General features: G+C 39.8%; 2 protein-coding genes across 3 annotated transcripts; both read right to left on the minus strand.

The window, feature by feature from the left end:
* Positions 1–1,544: 1,544 nt before the first annotated feature.
* LOC139942259 (alpha-1B adrenergic receptor-like) lies at positions 1,545–7,809 on the minus strand. The gene is made up of 2 exons (XM_071939050.1): positions 7,433–7,809; positions 1,545–5,905 (listed from the first exon to the last, which is right to left on the minus strand). Exon 2 carries the CDS (start codon positions 5,806–5,808, stop codon positions 4,678–4,680), a length of 1,131 nt encoding a protein of 376 aa, XP_071795151.1. The 5' UTR covers positions 5,809–5,905; positions 7,433–7,809; the 3' UTR covers positions 1,545–4,677.
* A 1,053-nt stretch (positions 7,810–8,862) lies between these two features.
* On the minus strand, positions 8,863–15,720 carry LOC139941549 (beta-4C adrenergic receptor-like). 2 transcript variants are annotated; one of them, XM_071938101.1, is made up of 2 exons: positions 15,400–15,559; positions 8,863–11,943 (listed from the first exon to the last, which is right to left on the minus strand). In XM_071938101.1, exon 2 carries the CDS (start codon positions 11,861–11,863, stop codon positions 10,814–10,816), a length of 1,050 nt encoding a protein of 349 aa, XP_071794202.1. In that variant the 5' UTR covers positions 11,864–11,943; positions 15,400–15,559; the 3' UTR covers positions 8,863–10,813. The 2 variants fall into 2 exon arrangements, with proteins under 2 accessions (XP_071794202.1, XP_071794201.1); XM_071938100.1 differs by lacking the exon at positions 15,400–15,559 and adding an exon at positions 15,589–15,720 and having other exon boundaries at positions 8,864–11,943.
* Positions 15,721–16,434: the final 714 nt, after the last annotated feature.

A 16,434-nucleotide genomic window follows, 5' to 3' on the forward strand; every position in this document is an offset into this window, starting at 1 on the left:
CAACGACCGGTTTAACGTGCCGGCGCTCTACCAACTGAGCTATCTAGCCCTATGTTGGTGGGCTCCCAATTTTGTCAATATCTTTGTTCGGTGGGTGCCTGTCAGAAGCCATTCAACCGCAAACTGCCGTGTAGCCAGGGATCACACCCGGGTAACGATACAACCTGGGAAGTTGCATATATCTATATAACTATATCCTTTTCATTTCTTCATGTTTTTCTTGGCTAGTGCAGTTTAGTTTCGCTTTTTGTTTCACAACCAAAACAGACAAAACAAAATGAAACAAGAATGAAACAATAGAAAAACAAGTGAGAGCTGAACATTAAATTACCACGATAAGCAGTAGACTGACAAAACTACAATAACACATTGGAAGGGTTTGCTCTATGGTGACAGATTGCTTTCTTGATTGGTACATGAAATTGCATTTTGATTATGTAACTTCATTTTGAATTTAAAGCTTTGTGTGAAAGGAAACAGCCTACTGCTGGAGACACTCTTAACATCTGGTTGAGTAAATGATCTAAGTTTTTCCTATTGAGTTTCCCTTGAGGTTTATTTAGGGAACACTGTTATTCCCATTAATAAATACATTTTTTAGCGAATTAAACGGCTAAAATTTTCCAAAGTTTGTGACTTTTCTCTCGGCGGTACTTCCAGACATGTTCAAGGGCCATTTTTTGAGCTTTTGATGGTTCCCATCTTTTTCGTGCGTTAATCACATTACTGATCTTTGAGACCATTGACTCTTTCAAATAATGATCTGTTCAGCGCCTTCACTGAAGTCAAAGGAGGCAAATGATTGGACGATAGCTGTTCTTTGTGCATTAAAACGCGCGCATGAGCTCAGCGTCAGTTTATACGCGCGCACCTGTTACACGCGCGCACTAAAAATTGATACATTTTCAGCGCGCGTATGAGCAAGTGCGCGAAGTTGCAATGAAACTAACATGGATATAAATAAGCGTGCGATACAGTGCAACGCGCAAGGTTTACACGATGTATGCTGATTTAGGGGCCACTTATTCGCTAATTTTCCAAAGCCGGTCTTTATACCACCGTTAACACTCACACACGTGACCGGGTTTTGACCAATCAGAGACTTGAAACCGTCCAAGGTATTTATTAATATAAGTATTTCACGAGCGCACGAATTTATCTTCCAGTCTCACTAGCAACGTGCAAAATTTAAAACTTCAGAGCGTTAGTTCACGCGCACAAAGTTTATAATGTAACTTTTGCACTGTCCGTATACGGAGCGTGACAAAATGACATTTCACAATACGCACTGTGTAATAAAAACAGAGGATGTAGGATATAAAACAGAGGTCGTAGCATGATATATGTTTTTATCCTCCTAGTAGTTCGAGCATCTGATTAGTGGATTAGCGCGTACTGGAAAATAATTATATAATATTGGATGGCTTTGGGGGGATACAAGAATATATTGCACGAGCTATGACAATATTGCACGAGTCGAAGACGAGTGCAATATTGTCATAGTGAGTTTCCCGTTTACTCCTTTAGTCCCTGCACCGCCCGAGTTTGCTGAAATCCAATTTCTCAAGATTCTTGCAGTAAATTACTGGAATCGTAGTTCAAATTTTAAAAGATAGCCATGGCTTAATGTGTATGCACAATTTTTTACCCTTTCGGTAGTATTATTTGTATAAAAGTACAAGTTCTCATGGGAACAATAAATGCCTCTCGTTAAACGGCTACGGTTATTTTTATGGCGAATAATTTTGTGCACGGATAAAATGAACACAATAGCTTTTCAAGGCTTCTGTCTGGCTCAATGCTCATACTGATTAAATGCGAAGGCGTTAATTTTCGACAATATCATCATAAATGATGAACAGTTTCCTGTTTACTAATGAGCGTTTTATTTTTCGTAAGAGCTAAATTATTTCATCATCATTAGCTTCGACAAGTCAACTGTGAAGGGCGAATTAATAACGATCTATAACAACTAGATATATTAACAAATGCGTAGACCTACTAATAGACTATCGAGTTTTCTTTTGATGTTCCTTTTTTTCTACAAACACAAGCTAGCGAGGTTTCCTCGTACCACATACAGTGTATCGCTATATGCGGCTGGGCGGTACAGTGGCTAAATGGTTAAGTATCAGCTGGAATGAATTTCGACCTGACATCATGGTTTAAAGTATGAGGGGTTCCCCTTTATTTAACCAATAGAACAGGTTCGTTTATATCCGCCTGGGTATAGCAGTAGAATGGCATACTCCACCGTGATGCAGGTTTACTTGATGAGCAGGGCCCAATTTCAAAGAGCTGCTGAAACATTAAAAGTTGCTTACCAGAGCATAAGGTTACCAGCTGAAATATCTGCTACATGTACACAGATTTACTGGTATCCTGCTTTTTTTTGGTAGCAGAAAATTTAGCTTTTCATCATTGTCTTCTCTCTAGTAAACTGATTAAAACAAAATTAATAATAATAAATACAAAAATATATATATTTATCTATATAACCTATATCAAATAATAAACCACAAGGGAAACTGACTGGGTACATTTTTAATTTTTTTTTGGATTGAACAAAGAAAAATTGACTAGAGCGGGATTTGAACCAACGACCTCCGGTTTAACGTGCCGGCGCTCTACCAACTGAGCTATCTAGCCCTATGTTGGTGGTCTCCCAATTTTGTCAATATCTTTGTTCGGTGGGTGCCTGTCAGAAGCCATTCAACCGCAAACTGCCGTGTAGCCAGGGATCACACCCGGGTAACGATACAACCTGGGAAGTTGCATATATCTATATAACTATATCCTTTTCATTTCTTCATGTTTTTCTTGGCTGGTGCAGTTTAGTTTCGCTTTTTGTTTCACAACCAAAACAGACAAAATAAAATGAAACAATTATGAAACAATGGAAAAACAAGTGAGAGCTGAACATTAAATTACCACGATAAGCAGTAGACTGACAAAACTACAATACCACATTGGAAGGGTTTGCTCTATGGTGACATATTTCTTTCTTTATTGGTACATGAAATTGCATGTTGATTATGTAACTTCATTTTGAATTTAAAGCTTTGTGCGAAAGGAAACAGCCTAATGCTGGAGACACTCTTAACATCTGGTATTGAGTAAATGATCTAAGTTTTTCCTATTGAGTTTCCCTTGAGGTTTATTTAGGGAACACTGTTATTCCCATTAATAAATACATTTTTTAGCGAATTAAAAGGCTAAAATTTTCCAAAGTTTGTGACTTTTCTCTCGGTACTTCCAGACATGTTCAAGGGCCATATTTTGAGCTTTTGATGGTTCCCATCTCTTTCGTGCGTTAATCACATTACTGATCTTTGAGACCATTGACTCTTTCAAATAATGATCTGTTCAGCGCCTTCACTGGAGTCAAAGGAGGCAAATGATTGGACGATAGCTGTTCTTTGTGTATTAAAACGCGCGCATGAGCTCAGCGTCTGTTTATACGCGCGCACCTGTTACACGCGCGCACTGAAAATTGATACATTTCATGCGCGAAGTTGCAATGAAACTAACATGATATAAATAAGCGTGCGATACAGTGCAACGCGCAAGGTTTACACGATGTATGCTGATTTAGGGGCCACTTATTCGCTAATTTTCCAAAGCCGGTCTTTATACCACCGTTAACACTCACACACGTGACCGGGTTTTGACCAATCAGAGACTTGAATTTATCTTCCAGTCTCACTTGCAACGTGCAAAATTTAAAACTTCAGAACGTTAGTTCACGCGCACAAAGTTTATAATGTAACTTTTGCACTGTCCGTATACGGAGCTTGACAAAATGACATTTCACAATACGCACTGTATAATAAAAACAGAGGAAGTAGGATATAAAACAGAGGTCGTAGCATAATATATGTTTTTATCCCCCTAGTAGTTCGAGCATCTGATTGGTGGATTAGCGCGTACTGGAAGATAATTATATAATATTGGATGGCTTTGAGGGGGATACAAGAATATATTGCACGAGCTATGACAATATTGCACGAGTCGAAGACAAGTGCAATATTGTCATAGCGAGAATATAATTATGCGAGACATTAATTATGTAGATTGATCTTTAGACCCCCATTGGCAATATTCCAAATCGGTTCACTACCGGACATATATCTTGCTTCAAGACTTGTTCTTTGGAATTAGCTAAGACCTTGGGAAGTCTTAAGTGATATATAACTTGGCATACGATTTATTCATTGATTTTTTTTTTTTTTTTTAACTAAGGCTTTTATGGAAACGTAAACCTGCCGCATATGTTATTTTGCAGATTGGAACGGAGATTTGCCTTATTGAATTTTGGGCAGATATTATTTCAAGTAGCAGAATTTCACTGCATTTAGATTATTATATAATGATTCTTGGTAAGAGTTATTTGCAATTTTATACATTGATTTTTGGTAAGAGTAATGTACAATTTGTGTAAGTTAAATTCCGTTTTTTTTTTTTTTTTTTTTTTTTTACTGCCAGATAGAACCGTTCTGACTGTCGTTTTTTGTTTGTTTATATGAACACAACAATTCAACTGTAAATAAACACAAATAAAATACTCTAAGAACTCCAACATATGTCTGTTTGTCACTGCCTGTGAGTAGCCTTCCTTCAAACTCGGTTACACTTTCTAGGCTGTTTAACAAGGGGTCCTAGAGGTCAAAGTTGTGTCTATTTTGAGCTCATCTTTCGGAGACAAGTAGATGGTTCCGGAATCATGTAGTACCGACACCGGAGAATGTGACGGAACACCTCCTTGAAGTGCGGGTGTTTCACCCCGTATATGACGGGGTTGACGGCGCTGTTGAAGATGATGAACGCCCCAGTCCATGGGATGACCGGATCGCTGGGCGGTATCATCAGAGCTATAGCGAAGGGGGCGAGACACACGACGAAGGCGCACATGACATAGAAGAGATTCTTGGTGATCTCAACCTGTCTCTTGTTGATCTTTACGGTGGATCTCCTCCGGAGTCTTTTGGTGCTGCTGTTCGACGCGGTGGACGAATCCGGCATCTCAATGCCCTTTTCCATCATCTTCTTCATGTGGCCTGTGATGTGGCGGTAGATCTTGAAGTAACATACGAACAAGATGATAAGTGGAATGGGGTAGACTAGAGCAGATCCCAGCAGACTGAAGAGATCGCTCGTCTCAGCCGAGGTGTCTTGAGTACAAGTCTTGTACTTGTCAGAGTAACCCCATTTACCGATACCAACGAGTGGTAGGGAACAGACTAATACAGGATACAACCACGTCATCACCATCATGGCTGCTATCTTCTTGGGTGTGTAGATAGACTGGTATGTCTGCATGGATTTGGTAATGAGAACGTAGCGGTTGATTGCAATGGTGGTTAGATTCATGATGCTGCATGCAAGGCTGATGTAGTAAATTGCAGCGGACACGGAGCATACCAACCCAGGCAACGGCCAGCCGTTCAGGCTGAACAGCGCCACCGCAGCAAAAGGTGACGTGAGACACGAAATCAAATCGGCAGTTGCCAGGTTGACGACGAAAGCATTTGTGCGGGTCTGGAGCTTCTTGGATAAGACAACGGCCAGAATCACCATGGTGTTCCCTACAAGCCCAAAGACGGCTACTAGACAGTAAACGCAGCCTAGAATTATTCTTTGAGTTTCATCTTCAAACCGAAAGTTTCTGCCGTCTCCGTCGGTGATTGTTGTGCCAATCACTGTCATGTCTGTTTCGGTTGGATCCTGAAGTCCACTTGATGTGATAAAGAAGACATTCATCTCTGTAGAGTTCGGAATAGCTTCATCTGAAGAAATAGAGGTCTCCATGAGGATTGAGGAATGTAATCTTGATGGCTGTATGGGTCGCGATTTGTCGACGGTAAATCTGGACCGCAAAAGTGGCAATTAACCTGCTGTTGATCACCTGTTGAAAACAAATATCAACATTTAGACAGGTTAAAACTTTGAAAAGATTAAGAAAAATCTTATTTCGTTCCCTCGAAAACATTATTCCTTCACCTTGTTACACTTATTTGTTCCCTCGAAATAAAAACAATAAATAATCGGCTACGGAGGCCATGATGAACCATGTAACAAATTAGTACTATTACAAGATCGCTGTACATTCCAGCCTGTTAAATGTATGGTGTGTTTTTTGTTGATGTCGTTTGTTTGCTCTCTTTCGGGGCGCGGTTGCATGGAGGGGTGGGGGTAAGTTTCATTACACTCTATAAAGTAGTGTGATAAGAGGAAGGTTGGTAATGGAGTTAACTATGTCTTTGACGACAACTTAAAAGTTTTCGGCGTACAAAGAACAAAACTGTACAATTTCAAGGGATACTGCCATATATAACATGACTTCTTGGTACCAAGAGGGCTGTCAATAATTCTGCTGTGCGTTGTATTACTTCTTTAGCCCAATTAGTAAAGTCAGTGAACTACACCCTGATTTAGTTGTAAGACAATTCGGGAAAAGATACTCTAAAACAATAACTTCAAGGTCACAGACATGTTCTCGGCATATCAAGGACTCCGTAATAGCTTATTTACTTCGTTTGCTCGAAATAATATTATTTCGTTTTAATGAACTTAAAATATTGTAATTGTTATTTCGTTCTCTCGAATGAATGTTTCGACAGGACGACGAAATATTTCAAGGGAAAGAAAATATTGAGAACTCTATAAAATCGGGGGATCGCACCCCCTATACGGTTATAGTCTTTGACAATAGTGCCCTGTTACAGCGCCCTCTCTTAACTACAAAACTTCCTTTCTTTTCCAGATTTCTGTTCTTAATTGACATTTTAGACCGAGCTGGGATATTGAATGGCATAATTCGGTAACTAGTGTACGTCTTTTTTCCCTCGGGCCTGTGAGTGACCAGAAGAGGGGCCTAAATAGGACCCTCTTCTTGTCACTCAAAGTCCCTCGGGGGAATAGAAAAACACTAGTTACCTCACTGCCAGTCAATATTATGTGTATATTTTTTCAAAATAATTGTTAGCAAAAAACCTTACATGGTAACAAGCAATGGAGAGTTGATGATATTAAAAAACATGGGAAACGTCTCTCTCTCTGCAGTAACTAAGTGTTTAGAACGAAGTTATTGCTCACTACAATATTGGAATTGAATTCGAAACTTCAGCTCAAGAGGTCTCGAGTTCAAGCATCTGAAAGCACAACTTGTGCGCCAATGACGGTGTTTTGTCTTCCGTTGTTTTTTTCGCAACGTCGCCAACCGAATAAGTTCAAATGTTAACAGGTTTGTTGCTTTATGCATGTTGGGAAACAACAAGTGAGAAGACTGGTCTTTGACAATTACCAAAGGTGTCCAGTGCATTTATGTATCCTTACAAACACAACCTAAGAAAGGTGTGCCCATTTGAACCCTTGAACCCGTTCATAACACAAAAAAAACATTACACGAAGTTCCCCTGGATTATTTACTTACCAATAGTAGAAATTGTTCATCAGATGGATGTGACTTTAAGGTTGCTGCATGGTCTAAACCGAGACCGACTTCCAGCGTGGGTACGACGAAGTTTGATTAAGTGAATTAGTCGTTTGCCGTTTAAATATCAGCTGGAACGACTGTTCTGTCTAGTTTCGACCAGATGCTTAAAATTTTAAGGGGGTTCCCCTTTTGACCAATACAACTGTGTTGTTTACATCCGCCCGGACATTGCCAAATACTAAAACTCCACGCCAGTTGCCACTTCGATTGTTAGCTATCATTCCAGTGAGAAACAGTGATATTAATAAATCCGCCCGGATCTTGCAGTGAAACCTGCCTTCACTAATATCAAGTTTAATAGGTCATCTACCAAAGAGGGGTTAACTCACTGCCAAAAATCACTGGTGTTTTCCCGCATCGAACCCGGATACAATAAACACAATTTCCTCATGTCCCAGACTGATGGTGTGGATCCCCAACACATATTGATATCTAAATGTGGTTCCGAATTGAACCCTCTCAAATATGTAACCCTTCAAATTTTATTTGTAGTTTGTGCGTACGGCCTTCCCCGCCTTTGGCACGAGATATGAAAGCGTTGACAAGGTTTGAGTCTTAGCTTTCCGTACATTCCTCAAATTCTTCGACAGGAAGGTTAAAGTGTCAAGGTGCAACATAGTTCACTCATTGACATTGAGTAACCAGAGGCCTTTACAGACTTCTCCAAGAGAGCCACTTGTTTGTTTGTGAGTTTGTTTGTTTGTTTGTTTGTTTGTTTGTTTGTTTGTTTGTTTGTTTGTTTGTTTGTTTGTTTGTTTTGTATTGGTAATGCTCAAAATAATTATTAGCATAAAACCTTACTTTGTAACAAGATGGGGAGAGGATGACGGTACAAAACATTGTGAGAAACGGCTCCCTCTGAAGTGCCATAGTTTCCGAGAAAGAAGTAATTTTCCACGAATTTGATTTCGAGACCTCAGATTTAGAACTTGATGTCTCGAAATCATTCATCTAAACGCACACAACTTCGTGTGACAGGGTTTTTTTTCTATTGTTATCTCCCAAGTTTTCACAGGTTTGTTATTTTATGCATATGTTGAGATATACCAACTGTGGAGGCTAGTCTTTGACAAGTACCAATAGTGTCAACTGCCTTTAATCAGCTTTATGAAATTGGACCCTGCTTGAAGGCAGCCTTCCATGTCATTTACTGCCAGATAAATCAACATTTTCGTTCCTAGGTTATATTTTTATGGAGGAAATAATAGCCATTGCTTGCCTATGAGTTCACATAAATTAACAGAATGGAAATCCGTAAAAACACAAACACGTCCGGAAGAATAATCACATGTGAGCATTAGCAAATACTTTATCATTGTTTGATCTATTTGACCTTATTACCTGGGCCCAATATCAACGAGCTGATCAAGCAGACACCTTAAACTGCTTAATGATTGCTTGCTTGCTTAGAAGAAACGAGCAGGATACTAGTAACATATTAAGCATGAGACCTGGTGTTTGGCCATATGAAACAAGAACCGCTCCATGATTTCCCCTCGCTCTCTTTTATTAATTTTTGAAATTTTATTTCAACAAATTGAAACAAACATCGGCTTTATTGCCCCCGAGTTCGACATATTGTTGTATTGGTTACTCAACAATCTCCTTTGAAAATTAGTCCCAATTGAAGGAAGCAAAAAGTGAAATTGGAGGAACTATACTTCAATAATGGGTCGATTTTAGTCACACAGGGGTTTGCTTTTTACCTCTCGGTTTGGTTTTGTAATCTTTGTAGAGCTATAATGTTTCAACAAATACGAAAGTATTCCTTTTCAATGTAAAGCATTAGCCACAAACGATGTGCTCTTCTGGTGTATTGTTTGGCGTTAAATTGTTAAGGTTGAGATACCACTTGAAACAGAAAGAATGAATTACAACAATTCCACGAAACAATACCCAGCTCTTTATCTAAGATACAAAGCATTTTAAGAAAGTACATCCCCCTCCCCCCCAAAAAAAAAAAAAATATATATATATATATCAAATAATAAACCACAAGGGAAACTGACTGGGTACATTTTTAAATGATTTTTTAGGATTGAACAAAGAAAAATTGACTAGAGCGGGATTTGAACCAACGACCTCCGGTTTAACGTGCCGGCGCTCTACCAACTGAGCTATCTAGCCCTATGTTGGTGGTCTCCCAATTTTGTCAATATCTTTGTTCGGGGGTGCCTGTCAGAAGCCATTAAACCGCAAACTGCCGTGTAGCCAGGGATCACACCCGGGTAACGATACAACCTGGGAAGCGGCAGACAGGGGATCACCTTAAGGAGATGCGACTTTTTATATCAGATATCAAATAATAAACCACAAGGGAAACTGACTGGGTACATTTTTAAATGATTTTTTAGGATTGAACAAAGAGAAATTGACTAGAGCGGGATTTGAACCAACGACCTCCGGTTTAACGTGCCGGCGTTCTACCAACTGAGCTATCTAGCCCTATGTTGGTGGTCTCCCAATTTTGTCAATATCTTTGTTCGGGGGTGCCTGTCAGAAGCCATTAAACCGCAAACTGCCGTGTAGCCAGGGATCACACCCGGGTAACGATACATATATATATATATATATCAAATAATAAACCACAAGGGAAACTGACTGGGTACATTTTTAAATGATTTTTTAGGATTTAACAAAGGAAAATTGACTAGAGTGGGATTTGAACCAACGACCTCCGGTTTAACGTGCCGGCACTCTACCAACTGAGCTATCTAGCCCTATGTTGGTGGTCTCCCAATACATATATATATATATACATATAAATGAAAATTCATTTACATCCCTGCTGGGACATCTGTTGTCATTCCTTTTCACTTTATAGTAACATCCTCATTTACATTTTGTACATTTTTATATAAATTTAGAGTCAATACCTAATAGGCATTCTAAACTGTGTAAAACAGTTTTCTTTTTCAGCTGTCTTTTTGCAATATACAGTAACTTATTAATTGTTTAAACTTCGTTGTTAGTAAAGCTAAAACTGGTTTCCCTTTGCACGCAATTATTGTACTTCACTCTTAAAACACCCCCCCCCCCCCCGCCAAAAAAAACCATCTTAAAGAATTGACAGATAACAACCCAAGTTCACGCATTCAAGGCAATTTACAGGCAGATGACATAAGACAGTTGAAAACACCAGAACTGAGGAATGTTCGTGTTGTGTTTAAAATTGATTCCATGCCGAGTCAATTTGACTCATCACAGGCTTGCACTGCTCTCAGAATGGTCAACCGTCACGTTCTGGTTTGTCTGTGTACCTCCGGTGGTGTTTAGAAGTTTTGAAATTTCAGTTTGGCGAACATCAGAGCAGTGTTCTTATTTTGATATCACCTTCCGAAGACAGCGAGATGGCTCCGGAATCATGTAGCACCGACACCGGAGCATGCAACGGAACACCACCCTAAAGTGCGGGTGTTTCACCCCGTAGATGACGGGGTTGACGGCGCTGTTACACAGTACGATCATCCCGGTCCACGGGACCACAGGGTCGCTGTTGCGGATCACAAGAGCAATGGCAAAGGGGAGTAGACAAATAATGAAGGCACACATGGCGTAGAAGAGATTCTTGGTTATCTTTATCTGCCTCTTGCTGTGACCCATCGGTGGTTTTCTTTGCCGCTGCATTGTGTTCATGTTAGACGAGGAGGTATCAGCCATCTCGATTTTATTTGCCTTAATTTTTTTCAAATGGCTGGAGATGTGGCGATAGATCTTGAAGTAACACACGAAGAGAATGATGAGAGGCACTGGGTAGATGAGGGTAGAGCCCAAAAGACTGAAGGTCCTGCTGCTGGTGATTGAGCTGTCCTGAGAGCAGGTCTTAAACTTTTCGGAGTAGCCCCACCTCCCGACTCCAAACAGGGGAATGCAACACACCAATGCTGGGTACAGCCACGTGAAGACCAACATGGCTGCCATCTTCGGCTTGGTGTATATCGCTCGATACGTCTCCATGGATTTGGTGATTAGGATGTACCGGTTGATTGCAATGGCAGCCAAGTTCATGATGCTGCACGACAGGGCGGTGTAGTAGAAGGCACCCGCCAGGGAGCACATGACATCCGGTAAGGGCCATCCGTCCATGCTCAGCAGAGCCACCGCCATAAACGGTGCAGCGGTGCAAGTCACCATGTCGGCCGTGGCGAGGTTGACGACGAAGGCGTTGGTGCGGGTCTGAAGTTTCTTGGATAAGATAACGGCAAGAATGACCAAGACGTTCCCTACGAAGCCAGTCAAAGCCACCAGACAGTACGCACAGCCTATGATGGTTCTTTGAGTTTTATCTTCGAACGTGTATCCCGCTGCTGTTGCGGACAACGTGGCATCCTCATAGTCCACACCTTCGGACGCGGCGTCCGTCATCATACTGCCACAGTGTATATTTCCACGGTAATGTTTCCAGTGAACAATGACGAACAAATCACCAATTCGCTCTCCGTACGGACCTATTAAAGACAATCACCATATCATGCATTAACATTACTTGCTCTCAGCTATTAACAATGTTTTAAGTAAAAGTACTCGTGTCAGGTTTGCGGAAGCGCCAAGTGTAAATTGGGTCTTTATTGAGTAATGTTGATTCTGAGAACCATCGGTGGCTGATGACAACTTAACGTTTTGTTCAGTATGCCCTGGGGTCGATTTCACAAAGAGTTAGGACTAGTCCTAACTTAGGACTAGTCCTAGGAGATATACAAATTGCATGGAGAGTCCTAAGTTAGGACGAGCAACTGGTCCTAAATCGAGATAAGACAAGTCCTAACTCTTTGTGAAATCCACCCCTGATCGCCTTAACATGGAGAAGCTGGAATATGTTGCTGAGTGCTGCTTAAGTGATGCCATAGAGTCTAACTGGAAGTTGGGCTTGCTTCGGAAACGGGGACCACCATCCACCGACAGAGTCTAGCATTTATCAGAGCATACAGATCGAAACGTTGTCAACCACCTGTTTTTCCCCACAACCAACACTTCTCAACAGAAATTAATGACCTTTGTTGCTATACCACAAAACTCATCTGAGTATTCTTCTACCATACAAAGCTAAACTCCTACTGACCGTACTGTGTTGATAAAAATAAATAACCGTTTGTGTTCAGCGCATATCACACTTACAAAGAAGTCTCTATGCGCTTCGACATGAAAACAAAAGAGAAGTAAAAGTTAATAGAAGTAATTAGAGATAACAAAAGTAAGTAATGATGCTCACATATACTGTAAATTCTTTACAATAGCAGGAGAAGAAACTAATGACACCCTTCTCACACAAAAACAACAACCAAAAACAACAGTCTACTTTCGGTTTAAAGCCAGTGGACACTATTGGTAATTACTCAAAATAATTATTGGCATAAAACCTTACTTGGTGACGAGTAGTGGGGAGAGGCTTGATGGTATAAAACATTGTGAGAAATAGCTCCATCTGAAGTGCCATAGTTTTAGAGAAAGACGTTATTTTCCACAAATTTGATTTCGAGACCTCAAATACAAGAGTATACCCAATGGTATTACGTGGCCATACTTGGGCGTGTCATGGCCGGGTGATTAAAGGCAGTGGACACTTGGTCATTACTCAAAATAATTATTAGCATAAAACCTTACTTGGAAATGAGTAATGGGGAGAGGTTGATGGTATAAAAAACATTGTGAGGAACGGATCCCTCTGAAGTATCATAGTTTTCGAGAAAGAAGTAATTTTCCACGAATTTGATTTCGAGACCTCAAGTTTAGAACTTGAGGTCTCGAAATCAACCATCTAAACGCACACAACTTCGTGTGACAAGGGTGTTTTTTTTTCTTTCATTATTATCTCGCAAGTTCGATGACCGATTGAGCACAAATTTTCACAGGTTTGATATTTTATGCTTATGTTGAGATACACCAACTGTGAAGGCTAGTCTTTGACAATCACCAATAGTGTCCACTGCCTTTAAAGGGTTGGGGTACTTTTTCAAAATGTCCGTAGAATTACATCAAACTTACAGGGTTTGGAGATAATGATAGTGGAAAGCTTCCCTTCAAATATTACTTACTGAGGTGCTGTAGTTTTTGAGAAATGAGTGAAACAGTGTAATGAAAATACGTTTGTAAATGCTTAAAATAATTTTGGTCTCATGAGACCAATTTTTTTTTTCATTGTTTTACCCATCGCCCCAAAACTACAGCACCCGAGCACGTAATATTTTTTTAGGGAAGCTTTCTACTATCATTATCTTCAAACTGTGTAAGTTTAGTGTAAGTCTGTGGACATTGTGCTTTTTGTCTTACAAAAAGTACACCCTTTAAAGACAGTGGACACTATTGGTAATTGTCAAAGACCAGTCTTCTCACTTCCTGTATCCCAACATATATGCATGAAATAACAAACCTGTGCAAATTTGAGCTCAATCGGTCATCGAAGTTGCGGGATAATAATGAAAGAAAAAAGCACCCTTGTCACACGAAGTTGTGTGCTTTCCGATGCTTGATATCGTGACCTCAAGTTCTAAACCTGAGGTCTCGAAATCAAATTCATGGAAAATTACTTCTTTCTCGAAAACTACGTCACTTCAGAGAGAGCCATTTCTCACAATGTTTTATACTATCAACCTCTCCCCATAACTCATTACTAATTGAGGTTTTATGCTGATAATTATTTTGAGTAATTACCAATAGTGTCCACTGCCTTTAAGGAGGGAAACTACAGATGCAATTTCCCCAGTGTGAGATAATATAGTTTTTATCTTATCTTATCTTATGAGCGTCCTGTGAGGATCATAGTGTTTTATTTCCGCCTGTCGTTAAAAGTAATACAGGATCATTATTTTGGTGGTTGTGTCGTTCAAAGTACCATACTTTTGTAATGAACCCGGAAAAGTAAGTTATTTTAAAGGCAATGGACACTATTGGTAATTGTCAAAGACCAGTCTGTTCGTTTGGTGCATCTCGACATAATTTTGCACAAAATAACAAACCTGTGAAAATTGTTAACTCAATTGGTCGTCGAAGTTGCGAGAAAATAACACCCTTGTCACACCTAATTGTATGCTTTCAGATGCTTGATTTCGAGACCTCAAAATGTAATTCTGAGGTCTCGAAATCAAATTCAATCATTTCAGTGGAAAATTACCCTTTTTCTCGAAAACTACGTCACTTCAGAGGGAGCCGTTTGTCACAATGCGTTAAACTATCAACAACTCTCAATTGCTTGTTAACAAGTAAGTTTTTATGATAATAAATATTTTGAATAAATACCAATGGTGTCCAGTACCTTTAAAGAAAATCATATTGATCAACATTGAAAATAACAACACGATGTGGACGTGTGTAAATCCACACAGTGTTAAAAGTCCCTACTTGGTTCTCGGGTCCACACTTCGAATATAGTTAAAACACCGGGACAAAGTTAACCCTCTCTTATCGATAGGTAACTTTGTTCTTTTACGGACACAACAACAAATGAAATACGTCCCATCCGAAGAACGAGGCAATGGTGGTTAAAGGTAGTGGACACTATTGGTAATTGTCAAAGACTAGCCTTTACAGTTGGTGTTTCTCAACGTAAACATAAAATAACAAACCTGTGAAAATTTGAGCTCAATCGGTCATCGAACTTGCGAGATAATAATGAAAGAAAAAAACACCCTTGTCACACGAAGTTGTGTGCGTTTAGACGGTTGATTTCGAGACCAAGTTCTAAATCTGAGGTCTCGAAATCAAATTCGTGGAAAATTACTTTTTTCTCGAAAACTATGACACTTCAGAGGAAGCCGTTTCTCACAATGTTTTGTACCGTCATCCTCTCCCCATTACTTGTTGCAAAGTAAGGTTTTATGCTAATAATTATTTTGAGCAATTACCAATAGTGTCCACTGCATTTAAGTGCATTGCATAGCGCAAGTGTCAAGACCGGAATTTGAACCCACCAGTGCGATGATCAGAACACAAGAGCCTTGAATCCAGTTCTGTTTGCTTCTCGGCCACCACACAACAGCCCACCTAGAACAGCTGCGAACCAACAGACCACAGGTCACAGAGCGTGAACCCGATGTGCTTTTTGTCCTCGAGTTAGGTGTAAATTCGCAAGTTTGATTTACAATTCCTCATGACCTTACCTGTAGCTTATGTTTCCCTGCCCTGAAGACGAACCAGTCAACTGTCTCCTTGTTTGTACAATGCACCTGGAAGATTCAACAAAGTTCTTACTGATGACGCTTAATATATGTACCTTAGAGCTCACATGAAAGCGAAAGAGTTGGATACAGTACTTCCTTCCTTGTTCGAATTACAAATAAAAAGTGATGCAATGTTTCAGACAATGCATTGTACTTTAAAACAGAAGCCACTCGGGTTACCCGGATCAAGTAATGGTTGTTTTTGCTTTGGACTACTTGTAATAATTATTGCAATTGTATTTCCCCGCGGGTATATTTTCAGGGTATGATCTCATTAGGCGCATTAAGGTCAAAGGATGTGCCATTATTGTTTTTAAACAATAAAATTTTATTATAAATGTTCACAAGATTTTCACGTTAAAGGATATTCGGGTACTTTTTCAAAATGTCCACAGATTGACATTAAATTTACAGGGTTTGAAGATAATGATAGTGGAAAGCTTCCCTTCAAATATTATAGGTTTTCTCGGCCAATTTCAGAAAAAGAGCAGCAAATTTAACCACCAAGCTATTCTATTCCGCGCAAAATCGAAAGCTACTCAAAAGGGCCATTCGATATCGTTTTGGGATGAGCCAAATGTAATGTCGCGTCATTCGAATTAACAAAATAATCATTCAAGTTAACAATTCATCAAAGCAGCATTCAAATTCGCAGACGCTTCTTGGGGCGAGTGTGTCATGAAAAAGAATGACGCTGCGCTAAATTGAACAGAGTGCTTAAGGAATTTGACTCGACCCAAAACGAAATTGAATGACCGAATTCTGAATTTGAAACGCAGTAATTGG

This window comes from Asterias amurensis, chromosome 9, assembly GCF_032118995.1.
Source record: "Asterias amurensis chromosome 9, ASM3211899v1".
NCBI lineage: Eukaryota > Metazoa > Echinodermata > Asteroidea > Forcipulatida > Asteriidae > Asterias > Asterias amurensis.

What these genes read in the sequence shown, in the direction of transcription:
- LOC139942259 (XM_071939050.1), bottom strand. Translation starts at nt 5,808, where the DNA reads ATGGAGACCTCTATTTCTTCAGATGAAGCTATTCCGAACTCTACAGAG.
- LOC139941549 (XM_071938101.1), bottom strand. Translation starts at nt 11,863, where the DNA reads ATGATGACGGACGCCGCGTCCGAAGGTGTGGACTATGAGGATGCCACG.